This window comes from Amphibalanus amphitrite, unplaced genomic scaffold, assembly GCF_019059575.1.
Source record: "Amphibalanus amphitrite isolate SeventyFive unplaced genomic scaffold, NRLGWU_Aamphi_draft 000509F_arrow, whole genome shotgun sequence".
Lineage (NCBI taxonomy): Eukaryota > Metazoa > Arthropoda > Thecostraca > Balanomorpha > Balanidae > Amphibalanus > Amphibalanus amphitrite.
Genome location: NW_024882003.1, coordinates 104413 through 123989, shown reverse-complemented (window position 1 = coordinate 123989; position 19577 = coordinate 104413). Strand labels below are relative to the sequence as shown.

Here is a 19577-nt window from a genome sequence, read left to right as displayed (position 1 = left end):
ACGCCAGTTCCTGAGCCAGAGCAAAGCACTGGTATAAACTCTTTGTTGACCCACATCGAATGGAGTGTAAGTGCCGACGGTCTTTATTCGCCGCGCAGCAACTGCGCCGGGTTTTACGACCTCAGTGAAGACTGGCCACACCATTCCCCACATGTTGCGCCCGCCTGGCCCGACTCCCCGCTGTTATTCTGCGGCTCAAATATCACATTCATTCTCCGTGCTGTTGGCTCAGCGGCCGCTTTTGTTGGCCCGGGTAGAATGAGAACCCCTCCCCGCGACATGCCGTCTTGCAGCGCGTGCAGCGGCCGTGATAACAGCCGTGGTTTCTTTAATAACCCTCCGATCAATCGGCGCAAGTCGACCGCGCCGTATGGCCCGTCTGGGGCGCGTGTATTTTGGGATGATGCGCGCTCCGGTGTGCCTTATTTTCGTTTGTGTCTGCGTTTTACGACCTGTACCGGGTCGCTCCAGTTGGGTGGGTGGTGTTTTGGCTGCGGTATAGATGAGGTATGGGTGTGTAAAGATCCAAACGGGCAGCCCAGTCACTGAGGATGGGGTAACGACTCAAAAACAAAAGCCGAGATGAAAATGAGGCGTGCTGTTTGTGACCGGTATTAGGCTGAAGGGTGTAATTATGTGCTCATCTAGCCTAGAAAGACCAAAATGATGCTGATAAATCAGCTATAATATATTGGAAAGAATAGGCAAATTCGTGGTTACCGTAAAGTGTTGGCTTGTACGGATCTAATTCCTTGTGCTATTTGGAGGTCGGCCCCATCTTAGGCTTTCTCACGATCTTTCGCAAGCTGCGTGTAAGTCTGCGTTCAGCGACTTCATTGCAGGAAAAGCACGATAATTTAATGATTTCTGGAATTGATACCAGTGTTTATTTTCATTCAGTGTCATCACAGGTGCATATGTATATTATGTTAACCACTAACCACTCGTGCTCTCACATATTGTCATTTAACACCAGTCATACCCCATATCTCTCTGTTCGTCGTTATGGACACGCTTCACAGCTGATAACCAGCACTGTTGCACCACCGGCCCACGGTTGGGACCGCTGGCGTCGTCCCCACGTGCAGGGCGGGACCGCTCCAGTGCACCCCCCCCCCCCAAACACCCCACCATACCCAGTTCCGATCGCTCCCGTTCAGTCGCCCCCACAGGTCACGCGAGCGAGCGCTCGTGGCGCGTGCCTTCACGGCTGACAAGTCGTTTCGATTATGCCCATTTAGCTCCTGCCTGAATTGATTAAACCTAACACCGTTCGGGTGTGTTTTTGTGCCGAGTTCGTGAGCCAAAACGGAAAACAGCACGAACTGATAACACAACATGGACAGACTGCTGGTGGGATGCGTTCGGCACCCGGGGAGGGTGTAAACACTCTGCATGCTCTACGCTAAGATCATTATCAACAAATGGTCACGGTCTTATGGCCGGTGCTGAGCGCGCGAAAACAATACAACTCAACTAAACACGAGCGGCCCGCTGACAGACCAGCTGAGATCCGGGCTATATCACATCGACGCGCGAAATTTGGCGCGCCTGATCCGACCAACACACCACAGACAGCCTCTGAAGCATCCCGCGACCAGTACTCGTCCAGTGTCGTCACTCGGGGCCGCACGGTACGCGCTACAACGCGCGACTCTCTGTTTCGTCGGGCGGCCGCGTGGCGGCGCTGGCGTCAGCCCGACAGATGTCGCTGCGGTCGGTCACCGTGCGGCGAGCAGCAGCAGCGCCGAGACGGCGGCGGCCGCGGCGCTCCACCGCACCGCGTCTGCGCCGCCGGTCAGCTCGTACCTCAGCCGGCCGTTACAGCGGTCGTCGCTGCAGAAGCAGTGCTCGGTCCGGGTGACCTTGATGCCGTCCGTGTGCTCCACCAGCTGGCAGCCCTCGGCGTGCGCGTCCTCGAAGATGTCGGTCACCTCGTGCCAGCCCTTGCTGGGCGTGAACCGGCGGTAGGTGACGCTCTGGTGCGCGCAGTCGCGCGTGGTCGTCGTTATAATCTCTGGGGAGAGAGAAACACAATCAGCTGAGTGGACAGAAGTCTGGGTCCGTTCTGTTCCGTTTTAATGGTCGGATAATGTTCACGCTAATGGGCGGTGGGGTGTCAATGGCATTCCGCGGGGTTAAGGTCAGATGGAATTTCAATGACCGCGCGGTGCGTGCGGCGGGGCTCAATGAGCCGGCGCGGCACGATCTGACGATGTGACGCACGAGCGAGCCATTGTATTCGACCCGGGCGCGTTCAGATACCGAGTTATCGGCTCAGTGTCGTGCCGGGCCGGGAGTACACCCTCCGTACCCATGTTCACCAATTTGGCACAATGCGCGGCTCAATCCCCCTCGATAGCACCGACCTTGTGCGTGCCTAATGCAACCTGACAGCCGCATTGTCTCTCGTAAACCTACTATGCGATAAGCCTTTTACTGGCCGATAATTCTATACGCCCGCCTGTCTTTGACCAAGCCACACCCCGCAGTGTCGCTGGCTACCGTCCGTTGTCAGTGCTCAGTGCCCGCTCGGCGGACGGTGCGCCCGGAGAATAACCCGTGAGTCAGGCCGTGGCGAATCGAGAACCTGGCACGCGTCACTGGGAGAGGGAGGGGCAGGGAGGCTCGCACACAGAGGGTGGGGTGAGAGAGTCGCGTGATTGGGTGGGTTCAGTGGGTGGATGTATTTCTCTTGGCTACTTCTGTAATGGTGGCGTGTGGTAACCTGAGTTTTTATACTTCTAAACCAATGCCTTATTTATTTCTCAGCGTCTCTAAACTACTAAATTATCCTGTCCAACACAATTTCCCAAACATCCCCTGCGATCCATCGCCTTTCCAATCACTAACCACAGCTTGGCCTTCGATCCCTCCTCTGCAGTTACTGTCACCCCTTTTGGACCCTCTGCACCCTGCAGTGCTGTCTGGGAACCTCTCTCACTCCCTCCAAGTCCAAACACTTCCATCAGCTGCCCCACCGCCGTCCCGTCACCCTCCCACCGCCGTTCCGCCGCCGCTCACACACCCAGGTGGGACGTGTCCGGCCTAGGGGCTGTCGATGGCGACGATAGGCGACGGGAGGGGACCGACGGACACGACACAGCCGGTGTGGCGGCGGAGCGACCCAGGGCGGCAGTGATGGGACTCGTATGGAGAGGAAACGCCTCCTCACTGTCTTTGAGAAACATCAACAGTGCGCCGGAGGGAGGGGTGAGATGGTCGTCTGTCTGGCCGCTGTAGGTCAGGCGGTCGGAGGTGTCTCTTAGTCGCCGGGTCTGTTTGTTTACAGGTAGCTTTGGGAGGGTGATTGATGACCTCTCGTGAGGCGGCGACTGGGGGGCCGCTCGGCGGATCGGTAGAGATTGGGTGGGAGCTGGCGCTGATAGGATTACGATGGAAGGATTAACGGTTGGTGCGTTCGGAGGAATAGTGGGTGTCGCCTGTCTGCGGCTGTTGTTACACGGGTTTGTCGTGAGGGGGGAGTGTGGTGTCCGTGACTCGGCCAAACAGGGAGCGGGGTGGTACTGTCAGGGACACCGTCCCACCGGGGACTTAGGCTGTTCCAGGGACAAACGTGCCGCCGGAAAAGTTACGATCACTCCGGGAGAGACTTCTGAGTCGGACCGATTTAATCAAACTCGCCGTATAAAGTGGCAAACAACTGGCTTGACACCTAGCTGGAAATCTATCAACATCGATTCGCGACCACTTTACCTAGCATCCGCCACCGTAGAAATATCAAGATGATATCAGCTCCTGCATAGTTTTGTGCTTTCTGGACGATCGCTTTACAGACGTAGACCTAATCGCTCTTCATCCTAACCAGACGTGACCCGTCCCGTCTGCCCGTCTCGACTCTCGTCTGCTCACGAAGCGGGCGCCACCGAGATTCATCGCTCGTCGCCCGGAACGGCCGGTCGGTGTCGAGTGCGGCGCGCCACGTCGCCGACGCGCCAGAATTGAAACAAAGCGGCGATAAAGGCGGCCGTAACGAGGGGGCCGCATCGCGCGCGTGCCGGCCGTCGTCGGTTTGAGAGAGCGCGCGTCGGCACCGTCACGTCGGAATCGATGGCTCGCCGAGGTCTGACATTTAACGGGGAAGTTATTCAGCTTTTTACCGGGAACCAGTGACAGACGGCATGCTCATTTATCGACAGACCGAGTCGGCGATGGCTTAAACTAAACACCTCTAGCGCTAACGCAGACCGCTCCCTCGCCGCTAAAATAGACACATCAGCACCAAGAGAAGAATAGTAACAATGGCGTCACTGATGGTCACGTGTTGTGAACGATGACGTCACGTGTGACACAGGTCGACGCCGACTCTCCTATCAGTCGCTCACCTCCGTTCGGCAGGTCGAGAATGAACGTCTTCATCTCGCACATGGTCGACTTTGGGCAGGTGACCACGTATTTACTGTGTCCGTCGAACGAGGCGCACGGGAAGATGGGGTCGGTGCGGTTACGTCGCGCCGAGATGCTCTTGTATGTGCACCGGTAGCATTGAATGCCGGCTCCTGAAACAGATAGAGAAACGGGTTAGGTGCCGTAAAACACAGATTCCATACACAACCAGAAATACGGATTAGCAACAACAATAAGACGAAAGGAAACGACAGTATTCAGTTGAGCATTCATCAGTCATCCGACGGTCAGCCACCTGTCATACGCCTTCATCCGTTCGTCATCCACCCGTCATCCGTCCCGGCACCATTTCAGTCATCGCCACCCATGACCAGACCGTCATCACTCGCGTCATCGGCGGATGACGGTGCTCAGAGCGGATGACGTCCCGGCTTTCATCGGGGGCGCCCGGGCGGAGAGGACCGCTATGGAGAGCTGTCCGGCACGTGTGGGGCTTACTGGGCCAGTTAGATCCGCTGACACCGATACCGGTATCGATGAGAGTTTAGAGATCGAAATTTGCAGTGGTGCCAATGGGAATGATGCGCCTTCAACGGATTTGTTACCGGTGCGTGGTGCGCTGTAGTGAATAATACTGGCTACAAAGTGTGGTTTATTTTCAAGCGTTTTTAAAACGTTTAAAGCCAAAGTAGCATGGTTGTATGCGGGAATCACCCGACCGTGTATTTTCGTGATACAATCGGCTGATTATCCATGCAAAATGTGCCAGATTTCCTGAAGACGAGCCGTTTGTACAAATCGTAATTCATGTGTTTCTCGTATTGTTGTTGCAATTTTTCACCGTTCCAGACAAACTTGTGCAGCTGCTGCACTCAGTCGCTGCAGCCGTGTGAGATTAAATCGTCATGTATTAGACACACTCTCCAACAAAGAACGACTGAGAATAAACCGGTACCGACAGATGCAGACCAACGGGAAGGTAGAATGGGTCAGGGATCGTACAGATAGACACACGGGACGAGGCATGCCGAGAGGTAGACTGACTGAAGACGGATTGACACAGGTAAAGATCGGACAGACAGACAGACGGACGGACGGACGACCGGACGGACGGACGGACGGACGGTACGGACGGACGGTACGGACGGATGGACGGTTGGACGGACGGTACGGACGGTACGGACGGACGGTACGGACGGACAGACAGGCAGGTGCAGTGAGACGGTTGGACGGTATGGTGCACTCACGGGACCACCAGCTGCACCCATGATCAGACGGCGATGGAGCGGCACGCGCTACCAGGAGGGTCGGGGGCGCTGAGGCGTGCAGCGGTTCCCTCCCGGCGCGTGGTTACTGCCGTATCAGACCCCGCCGGTGGCGCAGGGCCTGCTGCTTCACCTCTGCGACCGGTCCGCCGGTAGGTCGGCCGTCTCAGCAGGTCTGATCTGCAGTCCATGCATGGCACAGTTACACGCTCCATTGCACCGGGCGCCGTCCGTCAATGACGGGTGGCTGCCGGTTGACAGGTCGGGCTACCGCCGGCCCCCCAGCTCTGGGAGCCGTCACAGGGCGCCGGGTCCGTCACAGAGCGTGAGGAGGGCTGTTTGTTGGTACAGGCCGCAGACGAAATCTGTGTCAACATGAGCCGTATTGAACATAAATAGACGAACAGACGCTGATGAATAGCACGTCAGAGCAAGAGTCACGCGAGATCAGTGCTAACGACGAACGGAGACTTCCCACACTCCGCGGTGTTTTTGCTCGTGCAATAGCACACCGCGCGCAGTGCGCAGCGCGCGGGATATTCTCTCCCCTGTATCGATTCATCTCGTTGTTTGTTTTGCCACGGTAGTGTGTGAAAACCGCGCGGGAGGCTGCTGCCGGAGTTAACCGCTCGCAGGCGATTGCTCAGCTCGAGTCGCTCAATCTCTGCCGGTGCTCGGCACCATTGGCACACACCTGGTGGCTTCCGTACTTCAGACACATCTGGAGCGGCTGAGAGAGAGAACCCGGCCAGATGGCGGCTGCGGTGAACTCCTAACTAGAACCAGGTGATGATACGAGCCGGCCCTTCGATCTCCCGGCGACCACAGACGGTGTGAAAACCGCCAATCATCGTCACACTGCCCGCCAGCGGCCGCCCTTGTACCCAGAAAGGATGTTTGCCGTCGACTGAGAGGATCCTGGTCGCCTGTTCGGTGGGCTCATTCAGATTCAGTCGAGAGGCTTCTGGCTGTAAAGCCTTCTTGAGACGGTGGCTTTTCCTGTTAGTGCCTCATCCTGTCAGCTCAGCTTCTGTCTGAGCTTCGTGAAGTTTCATCCCTGGGCTCAGCCCCATATAGAGCGCTCGTCGGTTCTCTTCCCATCCCATCCTCTTCTCCCATTCTATCCCATCCTATCCTATCCCTCCGCGGACAGTCCCGTACCGCCGTGTTGCAGCTGGAGCGGTCTGCCGGTCGGTCGGCCGGTCTTCCAGCCAGCGGCCCCGGACCCCCCGTATATGGCTCCCGAAGGTCCCGCCGTGCTGCCGGTACCCTCTGCCGTGCGAGCCGTGCAAGAGGGCGGTCTGCCGCCGACCAAGGCCAGAGCGGGCCCACACAATTTGTGTCGAGTGTCACCGAAGGGGGTCGGCGGCGGCAAGACGGTGACACGGGCATCGGTCGCACCCTTCCGGAGCTAGTCAACGGCAACGACTGCCCAATTCGAGCTCTGTAAATTATGTAAGGTTCGACGGTGGGCGGCATGGCGGCCCATAACTGTGCCGTTTTTATCGTGCGGACTGAATTGTCATTACAACAGCGTTTGACAGTACTTGGTCAGTACCAAATATGGTCAGGGAACTGACGGAACCTTTGCAAAAATGCGGTATGGTATAAAAGGCAGCCGTCTTACAGATAAGGAAAACTGAGGAAATATAACTGGAAAGATGTCGTACGTGGTGAATGCCGAAGGGCCAATATCACATGTCAGGAACGATTGTCAAGGACAGTAAGCGAAGCCGGTGCGGCAACAGAGATCACGGGCACGGCCGAATCTAAACAAACTCATACCGGCGGCAATCATGAAAAGCTCATGACCTGGAATGACATCATTCTGTCCCTAGCTTCACTTACCGAATTGCTCAGATATGAAAGTATGTTGTTTTAAATGTACTTCATCATTAAGATTCCTGTTAGGGATCGTCTTTCCACAGGTGGTCAAGAGCGCCGCGCAGCAGACGTTGCGTTATGCCATGATCTTAGCCTCCGTGAGGCCAGAATCCGCTAAACACGGGTTGCTGATCAGAGTTGCACGGACGAAGGCCCTGTTTCATTCCGTGCTGTCTAGTGTTGGAGCCTGGAGGCCTCAGTAATCATGCGCATCAACACGCCTATTGAACTCCCTGCTCAGCACTGCAGGGCGTGATTGGCCGCCATTGCAACAGCTCACGCGAATTTCGTTAGTTTTAGAAAAAAAACCGGATAGGAAGTGCTGAAGTTTTATGGACAGAATCGAAGTTGGAGTGAGGCTATTTATTTTCTTTTGTTTTGGTTGCTGGTTTTCACTTTCGAATTTTGTTGGATACAGCCCGTCCCGGAAACTCACAAGGACAGGTGCTGCTTTCGTGGTTCATCCACTTGCACTGTGCCATTTTGATAGCTCGTTTCCGTACCTTCGTACTTTGCTTGCCGGCTTCACAGAAGCACCCGGCTCGAAAAGATCGGCTCGGCATGTCGGCGGGACACCTCAGAGCCGCCCGCTGCCCTTATAAACACGCACAGCGGGGGCCGCTAATTCGCCTCTGCTAGTACACCCGCCCAGCCGCCGCCAACAGCTACCTGCCTGAAACTCGGCCCTCGCAGTCGGGAGGAGTCGCGGAAGGTGGTACCCGATGACGTCAGGATCTGTATTTTTACCGGTGGTCCTAGCGTCAGTGGGCGTCGATTCAAGGCTGGCGGCATCACGGGATGTGTGACGATCATCACGGACCGTCGCGAAACACAACAGAGTCGTCGTGTAACGATTTGTTACGACCGGTAGTCGATAGTGGTTTTGACAACAGCTGAAACAATTTCTAGTCTTGTTCCGATGTGTATCTGTCAATCGCCGCCCCGGAGGAAAAGAAGCGTTACCGTGGATTGACGGTGACCTGAGAGACTTTGTTACTATTGGAGCTGAATGGATATCCAGGTGGCCAGAATAAGAGCCGTGCGTCCGCAGGGTTTCCGGCTTTGATGGCCTTTACATTGTTGGCATTTCTGCATGGAAGCGGCTAGCCGAAACTCTGATCGGTATGCATGCAGATTGAAGAGCTCCGTTACAATCTCTTGTAAAGCCAACTGTGTTTATATGATTCCCCGGTAGAGATGCGACTTATTTCGCTCCTCGCCTTTATATCTCCTGCTGTCTGAACAGCCCATGCCGCCACATATCAGCTTGCCGCCGGTGACTGCGGTCAGAGCTCAGCCCTGAGCCTAGCCTAGACTTAGCACTGAGTAGTGAGCGCCATGAGCAGGATGAGCCGGGTCTGAGCCACCTGAGCTCAGTAGGAATGAGCCGAGCCTGAGCCACTCGAGCTCAGCGCTCACGCCAGCTGGCGGTCGGCCGTTGAGCGAGTTTCGTCGCGGGCCGTAGTTGTGGCAGTCTCTCAGAAGCGCTGATGAATCGCAACGCGCGACCGATCATACACCTGGCTGTCAAAATACGCAGTAACATACTGCACCGAGATAATGCACCACGACCACTTTGTGCAGTGTCACAAATCACGGCGGCGAGAGAGCTCGAGAGCTGACGCTTCATGGGTGGTTTGGGTATGTACCCTCTGCAGCACGGTACCATAATGTTTGTAAAATGTTACACCATATCACCACGGCGCGGTGACGTCACATGCGTAACTGAGTCAGGTGTGACTGAGTCAGTCATTTAACCCGCACATTCCACCGAGTCGGTTTGTCACCGGAGGAAGGAAACACCGACCGAGTTCCGGCGAGTCACCCGTGCGTAAAGTATCGATTCCAGGGAGCGATCAAATCGAGCGCCTTCGACTACTAGTTACTACATGGGTGTGGCGGGCGGACGCGTTTGGATACGACCAAGCGTAACCCAGCGTGGTGATACGCTGATGTGTGAGTCATCACCTGGCGTGACCGGTATACGTCATCGCAAGAGTGAAACGGTGGCTGGGACCTGAGACTGGACACGAGTCTTGGGTGAATGAGTGACGGATGAGTCAGAGGACGAAAGCGATTCACTGAGTCTGTCGACGCGACGGTCCCGTCGCTCCCGACGACCCACTGAGAAAATTGGCAGGTGACGGATGACGAATGCTGGATGGCGGATGGTGTGTCTGACCAGTCCAGCAGGAAGCTGGATGCCAGGGTCTGCCGATTTCGCAGCTGGCTTGGAACGCTGTGTCACGAAATTACTACCTTCGAGGAAGGCACAAGCTGTGAGATGACACGAAATTCTGTAACGAGCTGGTAATGAGGTGGTAACGAGCTGCTTACTGATTGGTATGAAGTTGTGTATTTTACCGTCATCATGAGCCAGGTGATGACGCATCGGTGACGAATGTAGCAATTCCAACCGCAGCTGACATGTGCCGATCATTAGTGGGGTGAAAACCGCACCAGATGTGTGTCTCCCGGTCAAAAGATCGACCTGATGGATCATGTGGCCGATGATCTTCAACTGCCACCGTTCGCCACACCGCGCTCCAGTGTTGTTTTTAATAGCACGGCGTTCCGCCACGGCGCTACGCCGGACGTACCGCGGGGATGAGTGTGTGTCTGTCTGACTCTCCCGCCGCCGCCGACAGCCGTCAGAAGCTAGCTCACAGCTGCGGCTGATTGAAGCCACTCACTCACACCGCGCCAGCCAGCTCTATTTTACCCCGCCCACGGCGTCGCCAACTCGATTTCGCGCAACCCACGGACCGCGAATCTCTCCCACTCAACACACAGGCCTACGCGCGAGATTTCAAAACGAGACGACGTGATCCATTTTAACGGGTTTCCGGGATCAGTAAGCATTCTCAGAAGGAACAATTGAAACCGTTGGGCACGTTTTAGTACGGCCGGTGCAATGTACTCCGTGCATGTCTGTGCTTCGATTCTACATGCCCGTGTTCCGTCCGTGCTCCTGCCGTACCCGGACCCTTCCCGGCCGTAGCCGTGCACAGCCGGGCCGTGCTGATGGTTCGGCCGTGACGTGAGCGGACCTCACGGACTGCCCCCAGCACTCTCTCCCGGGCAGAGTGCTGAGTGGCAACCATCTGGTCCTGGGTCGGGCGTGGGTCGGCGGCACAGGCACTTCGCGGTCGGTGGGAAGAGTGGGAGGAGTAGAGAGGAAGAGTGGGAGGAGTGGAGCGGGAAGGGTTGCGGAATGTCCCAAACAGTGACTGACGTTCACGGAGACCAGATGGCTCTCTGAAATGGCGCTGGAGGAACAGGAAGAACGAGCGGGCGGGGCCGGAACGGCTGGTGGGCGGGGCCGGAAGGCCGCCAGTGAGTGATCTGCATACGGGGGATGCTTGGGGAGGGTGGGGGGGGGGGGGGAGACGGAAGCTGCATAGTCATCGCAGTGTTGTTCTTAGGGAGACTGAGGTCAACCGGTCAACTAATTTCACCAGAGCGGAGTGAGACTCGTGACCTCGCCACCTGACATCCATGGCCACACGTGCCGGTGTCGCCACTGCGAGCCCATTTCGGCACGTGGCATACCTGTGACCTTACCGCCCCCGTGCCATGACCGCCACGTGCCTGTTGCGTGAGTCACGTGCGCTGACCCGTGTCGTCGTCGGCCACGTGCCGGCGGTGTGCCATGGGTCCGGGACCAAACCAGCCCACGTCTACCGTCGCCAACGGCGTCGTCACTGGAGAATGGGCTCCCAGCCGCCGGATACGAGCCGATGGGGAGCTGAGCGAGGTGGACCAGCTCTGCATGGGAAGCCGCTGGCCGTTCGCCGCCAGTTGAGCCGTCGCTGACCGCCTCGGGACACATGCAAGGTCTCTGAGGCCGTTCGACCGGTGCTGGGCTGGCCGGCGTCCCGCCCGCTGGGCGGTGGAGGCTACGGAGGTCGCTTTAGGGCTGATTGGAGAGGAGATACAGGCCGGCTGCACTGGGCTCCGCCTGCCCCTGGCTGCGGTGTGGGCTGGAGCGAGTGGTGGGCCGGGCGGGGCGGGAGCTCACCTGTATGACGGGCAGAATCATGGCTCGCCCGGTACGTTATTAATGCCTGCACAGCGGCTCGAACGAAGTGCTGTTACGAACGCTCAATCTTGAACAACGTCGGGATTCTGACGAACGGAAAAGGAGAATTCCAGGGCAGACTGGTTTGCGGAGCGGGACTTGCGTCCCACTGCCAGCTCCGGATCTGGTCTGAGAATTGAGATCCATCTGAGATCTGGGTCCGGGCCGTGGCCGTGGGGAATGACTCGGCACCATTGCAGGACTGGATTCGCCTCCGCCGTGACCGAGCCCATCTGTTGTGCAATATGCATCTGCAATGTGCAACATGCGGCCGTCAGAGCCGCGGCTGGCAGTATGACTACCGACGGCCGGCGGTAGCGCGGTGCTGGTCCGTCCATTGTCTGCCAATGTGGCGCCCTTTTGTGCCTCTCTATCTGCGGCTGCTCTTCTCCGCGGCTTCACGCTCCGGCGATGACTGCGTGTGTTTTTGTCTGTCGGTTTTTGCCGTCATTATGTATCTCTCCACCCATCGCCGTCCGTCGATGTTTCCCTCTCGCGTCGTTTCCGTTTGGCCCGGCTTCATCGGTACCGGCGTGCCGGCCGTTTCGTCCGACCCTTTCCAGCCGTCGGCTCTGACTTTCCGTCGCCATCGGTGAGCCATTCGGGCCGTAAGACGACCGTATTGGGTCGGTCGCCATTGGCCCAAGACGATTGGGTGGGGAATTGGGGGATTACCGCGATGGAGCTGAGAACTGGGGAGGGATTTCGGGAACTCTATCGTCGGGAGGCCGATCGGCTACCCGGGGACGGACGCCAGAGGCGCCGTATTGGCGACGTCAGGGCCGATGAGGATCACTCTCTGTGAAGGAGAGCGGCTGCGGCGGCAGTGCTGAATGCTCTGAGCGCTGTCTGGAATACGATGGCGTCGAGCCTCTTTGGGAGAATTTGTCGATATTTTTCTTGATAAGGCACACAAACACTTTTGGTCTTCTATATACAACCAAGCTTCGTTTAGTTGCCCTACAAATAGAAACTTCATGTGATCGAAATATGTGCCGCACACAGTCTTCACTATGGTGATTCGGCGCGTGCAACTCCAACACCTCTTGCATCCCGTGTCCCTCCCCCGCCCGTGCCGTTCTCACATATCGTGACTGTCGTGCTGACGCCGAGGTGACCGGGTCGTGATCTGGGCCATAACGTCTGACGTGACCCGGCCGGGCCCCGCCGTGTCGGAGCGGCACATGTTAGTCGATGGGAGGTTACTGCAGTGGACCAGAGGCCGCCCATAGACCATAGCACCGCCCCTGACAGGGGCTGGTAGGTGCTGAAACTGGGCGACAGTGCAGTCAGACCCGCCCTAGTTCTGTTCATGGTTTGAGGAGGTGAGTTGTGCCAGAGTGGACTAAGGACATGGGCCAGATAGTCGGGAGATTGAGTACGTATTTCGGTCGCTTTACGGATTGACCAAAGGGAAAAACGGTTTGTAGGTTAATGTGTCTCGTATCCCGATCAAAAACTGCAGTAAAACCGGACCTTTTTGCTTCAAGAACGTAGTACCGTCCTGAACTTTCCACCGCGCCATATAATTCCCTGTAGATCACACCACTGAGTAGATCACACCACTGATATCCATCTGACAGCAGCTAACGTGTCGCGCCCCTCGCGTGTCGGCGGTGCATTATGACGGACGCGCGCACCAATTATGATAATTTGGCCGGCCGGTAGCGCCATTAGCGTCTCGGTCTCCCCGACACGAGATATCGATACTACGGCAGAGCTATGACCGCGTGGGGGCTGTTGCACCAGAGTGAGTGACGCTAGTATTGATCGGGGTGGGACAGGAGAACTGTAGGACGGTACGGGTTATAGAGAGCCGGGAGGACAAGGGAGGACAAAGCGAGCAGGACAGGGAGGACGGGAGGGTGGGGCGGGGATGGGCCGCAGTATCGAGTGAGTTGTGGGGAAGGAGGGCTCAAGAGCGTACGATTTACGGACCGCGTGACCGCGATTCGCCATGCCATTGTTCGGTGGCGCCGGAGTGGGTCAGTCTCCCCAATAGACGGTGGCCGAAAGGGCTAATTGTGGGCACTTGGCACAGCGGGAGTCTGCGGAACGCTGACAGAACTTGGGTAGACCATGGACTCGCCAGAGCTCTGCTGCAGAGTCCGATGCGGCCTACCGTATTTCATTGGCTCATTGTAGTTCACCCTGGCTCACTCTGACACCATTCTACGAACAGCTCAGGTCAGCTCCATACGACTCGTCTCTGGCCGGATCCGACGCAGTGCGAGCGGATAAATCTCACCTGTCCCTAATAGCCCATTGACGGTCTCTGAACATGGACCACTTCCGTCTCAGTTGACCATTGTGGACAGGTTCCTATAATCACTGCAAGGAGAGACGAACTGGACTCTGGCGGACCGCACAGGTGGACAGGTGACGTCTTTAACCTCTGGGAACACATGCTCATTTGTGGTTGGCTGTGGTCGAGGTGGGGACAGAAGCGGCGGCGGTGGGGGCGGTGCGGGTGGCGGCGGCGGGGGACGGCGAGGTTGGTGGTAGTGGCGGCGGTGGCGGTGGCGGTAGCTACAATGTCCGGAGGACAGCTGGGTAGTTGACTGGCGGTGGTGGCGCTGGTGGTGGAAGCACTTTAGCGGCGGCTGCGGTGCCACCGGTGGCCGCAGTTTCAGCTCCCATGTCCGTGGGCGGCACCCGCGCCCGTCCGGTCACAGCTGGGCACCGTCCGACACTGATCACCGCGCGTGGTCAACTCGGCATGGTTCCTGGCCGGCCGGCCGCTCGGCGCTCCGACACGCAGTCGGGCACCGACACCACGCGGGGGAGCCGCTCGCCGTCTCAGACCGCCGTAACGCACAGCTGTTCGCTGCCAACGACCCGCCGCCGGCCGCGGCACGCCGCCCCACGCGGCACGTCTCCGCAGGACGCACCATCACAGGCAAATGTACCGGCTCGGCGCGCCTGCTCAACGAGACGACAAACCTTCCCGCGGCTCAGCCGCTCAGCGCAGCGAGAACAATCGTGGAATAAACCACCGACGCGTCCATAAACGTCCACCAGTGCCGCGGTTAGAACAGAGCGAGGAATGCGGTCAGTGGTCGAGCGCGCGTGGCGGGCGTCCGTGCTACGCGAGCGTGGGGCGTGTGGCAGGGAGGGAGGCACGGGAGGCACGCGGTGAGTCGGCAGGGGAGGGCAATTTTCGGTCGTTCCCCCGCTACCAGCTGGAATCGGTCACGCCTCCGTTGGGTCGTGTTCCGGGGCTGGGGTGGCGTACCGGGGCGAGGGGGCGTGGTTGTCACTGCCACAGGAACCTGTCACGGATTGTCAACTGATGTCTGTGGAATCCTACAACAGAGCCTCATCAGCTCTACCGCAGGCTCCCTTGGCACGGGGCTTTGATGGACACTGACTACATTAATTCGAATAATGGTGAACTGACCAACGAACTATCACGGTAGCCATCAACTACCCTGCCAAGCAGCGTATCAAAAACATCCTGCCTGGTTCACCCACTCTTCCATAACCACACCTGACTGCCTCACTCCCTGCTAGTGCAGCCCAGCTCCGCCGGCCGCCCTGTCTCTCCATTCAACCGACCTAACCGTGCCGGTGTGGACCGTGTACCACATTATGCAGCCGCCCGGCCACTGGAAGGTCAGCGGGCCGAGCCGAGTCGCCGATGATCACCGCAGATAGGGGGACAGCCTGCGCCGCTGAGACCCATCAGGGGAGGGGGTGCATTAAGGTCGCATCAGCTTTACAAACCGGCCTTGTGTTGGTGGGTTAGCGAGCGAGGGGATGTTGTTGCAATAGTGGCCAGAAGAGGCGTCTGGTCAGTGCTGTCCCTAAGATGGAGGACAGACACGGGTGGCGTTGTTGGTAAATGGAAACTGTGCCGTATCTGTCAGCGTTAGCGGTCGAAGGTCATCAGACCTGGACGTGCGGACGTGATATCATTAGGTTGACTGTCATGGCCAGCTCGATAGCGTGACCTTTTGTGTCACTGGCTATCCCCAGTGCGATGTCGTTAGCAATGGAGCGGGGACGTTGCCACAAAAGACACAATGACAATGATCGCACTACTCGCAGCTCGCCTGCCAAAACCTATCATTTGGCCAGCACGGCCTGATCATTGACTGAAAGCAGGAGTGATCGTTTTCACTCGTCATCCCGTTTTTGTGCCGTCGAGTCGGGGTCATTTCCGCGCTGGCTCCCATTAGGGTCATTTGCAGGGTGCCCCCGGCGCGCGGTCCATTTCCCGTGGGCTTGTCAATCGATGGTTGTCGTTCCGCCTGGCCGACCTGTGCTCGTGTCACGGCTCGTGATCCTGTCCCGTGGGGAGGGGGAGGGTCGCAGGAGGTGCTTCCTGCCCGCGCGCGCCGCTGATCGGACGGTGGAAGCGACATTGGACTGAGTCCCAATCGCTGAGCTGGGGAGAATCGCACACAAAATTTCTGACTAACCTGGGGCTAGGCTTCGAGGTTTGATTTACTGCCAGAGTTTACTGGATAGGTACTGTATACTTTCCAGAGTATTCACCTTCCATTGATTCTGCGACTCGGGTGGCTGTGACTTGTCTCAGCTGACAGCGATGGACGCTAATGTATTCGCCGGAGGGACATTTACCTTCCACGGCCGACTGTGACCTGCAGGGCGGCCCCGGCTCTCAGGCCCGGCCGTCCTGCATTGGCTATCTGATCCTCGGATGCCGACTCATGAATGGACCAGTCCTGCCCGAGTCGCGCCGGTTTCGAGTCAAATGAGTCACCGCTCCGGCCGACTCTGCGCGGTTTGCTCAGGGGAGCAGTACTGTCAATGGCGGCCGGGTCCGGCCTCTTGTCAGATCCGGGGGAGGTGGAACATGATTTCAGTAACGGTATACCCGCATTGAATCTCATCCACTCCGCTTTCAGTGCAGTGTGTGGGAAACTGAATGTCGCCGGTCCCGTCTGCCAGTCGCTGATCGTGTGACCGTTTTGTCCGGTGCAGCGGTATCAGCTGGTTACAGACCTCGTGAAGTCCGCGGCAGAAGCGTGCCGTGCTGATTTTGAGGAGATTGATGGTCCAGCGAACTCGGGTGTCAGTATCCGAGTATCCGAGCGTTAGATCGGCACGTTGAATCGATATGCACGCGAAGGGTGGAGTGATATTTGAGCAGCCACACAGCTGTTGCGATTGCGCACGAGTTGAGAAGCTCCGGAAGCTACGCTTATCATCGGAGATCCCTCGGCGGGGCTGTGGAATTTGCGTGTCTAGCAAATGACTGAAATGGAAGCTGTCGACTGTCGAGTCATCTCCGTTGTGGGGGTCAGACGTGCCACCATAGACATCCGGCGCGCCGGGGGGGGGGGGGCGGGTGTCTGACTCTGGACCCCCGCCGCCGCCGCCGCGGCCGGTCGCTGCCCCTGAGACGGCCGAGGGCGACTGTACCGCAGCATACCGTGATCGGACCGTGGATGTGTGCCACGGTGCCGTGGGCAGTTTCACGGCCGGTACCGGCGCCGGACGGCTAAACGACTTTCGCCGCGGGCTGCCTGTCGGGCCGGTGAGACTTGCTGTGTAGGTCAGCCAGCGCTGGACACGGGCGCCGCTGCCGCTGCCGCCCACCGTCCACCGCCCAACGCCCACCGCCCACCGCCCACCGCCCACCGCCCGCCGCCGCGTCGCGACGCTCCGATCTCCTGTCCCCAATACACCGGAGATGACCCATATTACTGGCCAGCGGGCTGACTGCAAGCGGTGGTCAGCAGGCCGGGAGACAGCTCGGTTAGCACGGGTGTTAGCCACCAGCTGAGAACGGGGACGGGTCTGTATGGGAAGTGGCACGGGCGGTGACGCCGCTAAAAACGTGGGAAATTGGTAAACGGAGCGTTCGTAACAGGTGCGCTGCCGTGGTGAACGGTGGAACGTGGTGCGGTCTGGTGGTTAGGATTACACTGTACTTCCGGAGCCGCTCCGATGGGTGTTTGATGAGAGTATTGACACAGTATTGATATCAGATGGGGTCTGATTGGTGTTTGATAGGGGAGTGGACTCGGGGAGGGCGGGGACGCGGGGACATCTGACGCTGGGCTGGCTGGCGGTCCTTGTAAACAGACCCGGCTGATAAGGACAGTCTGGGTCCAGCCAGACACGTCCGAACGTGAACTAGGACCGGCCGGTCAGCACGTGTGCTCTACCGGACTGGACATATGATAGGGAAGCGAGGAGAGCCTTGCCCTGACTGCCGGCTAGAAATGATGAAAATGCTTACCCAACTGAGCTAATGCGCCGCGGTCGTTGTTTGCGTAGTATCAGGTGGCTATCAAGGATGAATTAGGCTGGGGAAGTGGGTTGTGGGTAAATTCCGCACCGACTCTGTAAAACGAGCTCGTCCTCTGCAATTTTTACCGGCTCATCTCTTCCCCATTCCTGATAGGCAATCATCCGGGTGCACACACGAGGAAAATTGGCCGAAATTCGCACACGGGATCGCGTGGCCTTGATCTTCGTGCTGGCTGGTGCCGGCTGCACGGAGCTCCTCTTTCCGTTTTTAGTCGGTGCAAAACCACATCCGATTTGCGACGATCTGCATGCTTAGCTCTGTCAGGGCGGCGGCCGCCTGCCGTCAGCCGTCAGAGAACCGTCCATTGCACAGAGCGCACTATGCACAGGTGGCTGGTTAGATTCGGGTAATGACCAGTAGCTGAACTCCCGGCGGCGCTGTGTGCCAGTTTTGTGCGTCACAGGAAACTCAAACAGCCGTGCCAGTGATACGCAGAGTGCGTGCGGAGGTGTGAATTTCTCAGTTTCGCCGTTCTGCAGAGCGGTGCGCCGAGCGACAGGGACCGGGCAGCGGTGCAGGAGAGTTGGCACGGGCCATTATCCGCCGGCCAAATAAACGCTCGTCTCCGGCGGTGAGTTGTTGGATGATGAGTGACGCGGGCCACCCGCTGCTGAGTCAGTGGCCGACGCGCCGGACCGCTCCCCCGGAGTCGGGGCCGAGTTACGGAGTTACGCCGGACGAGTTACGGACGGAGTTACGCCTGACGAGTTACGGAGTCACGCCGGACGCACGGAATCCGACAAACGCCGCCGAGCTCGGCCGAAATTAGGAACCAGAGGAAAACTTATGTGGATGCTGGACACACCATTAGCTCGAATTAGGAGACAGAAAGAAAACATGTCCGGCAGACGGAGGGTCTGGATGGGCGCCGTTTACCCGGCATCTGATTCAAGAGCGCGTCGATTGGCACTTTGGTGTGCGTCGGTCGACTTACGGAATTTCTCTGGTGCAATCATTTTGTTTCCTGATATGGCGACTTGCAAAAGCGGTAAATGCCTTCGGTTAAAGGAATCGAATGCATCGAATGCTCTAAATGCTGACCGGGAAGAAACGCACTAAAAGTCAGCGTCACGCAAAAGCCATCGTTTAGTTGTCAGTGGATTAAATCCATTGTCTTTGCAAACGGACGGATGAATGTCCGCAATGCTGTTTTTACCTTTGTGGAAGAGAAAGCTCGCGAGGAAGCTATACCGTGTCAACTTATACCCAAATAGCGCACGTGCTAGTTCACGTATGTCTTCACTAGCCTATCCGGTCTAATATGTCTACCCGGTCCAAGATTGCATCCAGTTCGAGTCCCGATCATCCTTACACATACACACTTATCAACTCGTATACTCTGCCTCCCACCTCTTACACTCACCTCTGGCAATGGGCAGCAACAGCAGCAGCAGCAGCAGTGGCAGTGCTAGCAGTACGGCGACTCCAACGCCGCCCTCCCGGCGGGGCGACATCGGCACGGCACGTGGTGGAAGCGGGGGTGGCAGCCGCGGCGGCGGCGCCCGCACTGCTCGGCGGCTCGAGCGCGACTGACGGTCTGGCGGCGGCGGCGGCGGCGGCGGCGGCGGCGGTGGCGGCTGCCGCCCACTGCGACCGGGTGGCACGGATGATGGCGAGATAAAGATATAAGTGCATGCATGCCGACATGCCGGGATTACACACATGGCTAGACGGAGCTGGCGTTTGTGATAGC

General features: G+C 57.9%; 2 protein-coding genes across 2 annotated transcripts in view; one reads left to right on the top strand and one right to left on the bottom strand.

Moving 5' to 3' along the window:
- LOC122392957 (rabankyrin-5-like) overlaps nt 1-19577 on the top strand; it is an 83964-nt gene that overhangs the window by 11425 nt on the left and 52962 nt on the right. The gene's annotated exons all lie outside the window — the stretch shown is intronic.
- On the bottom strand, nt 857-19409 carry LOC122392958. The gene is made up of 3 exons (XM_043388347.1): nt 19248-19409; nt 4347-4520; nt 857-2017 (listed from the first exon to the last, which is right to left on the bottom strand). Exons 1-3 carry the CDS (start codon nt 19336-19338, stop codon nt 1722-1724), a joined length of 561 nt encoding a protein of 186 aa, XP_043244282.1. The 5' UTR covers nt 19339-19409; the 3' UTR covers nt 857-1721.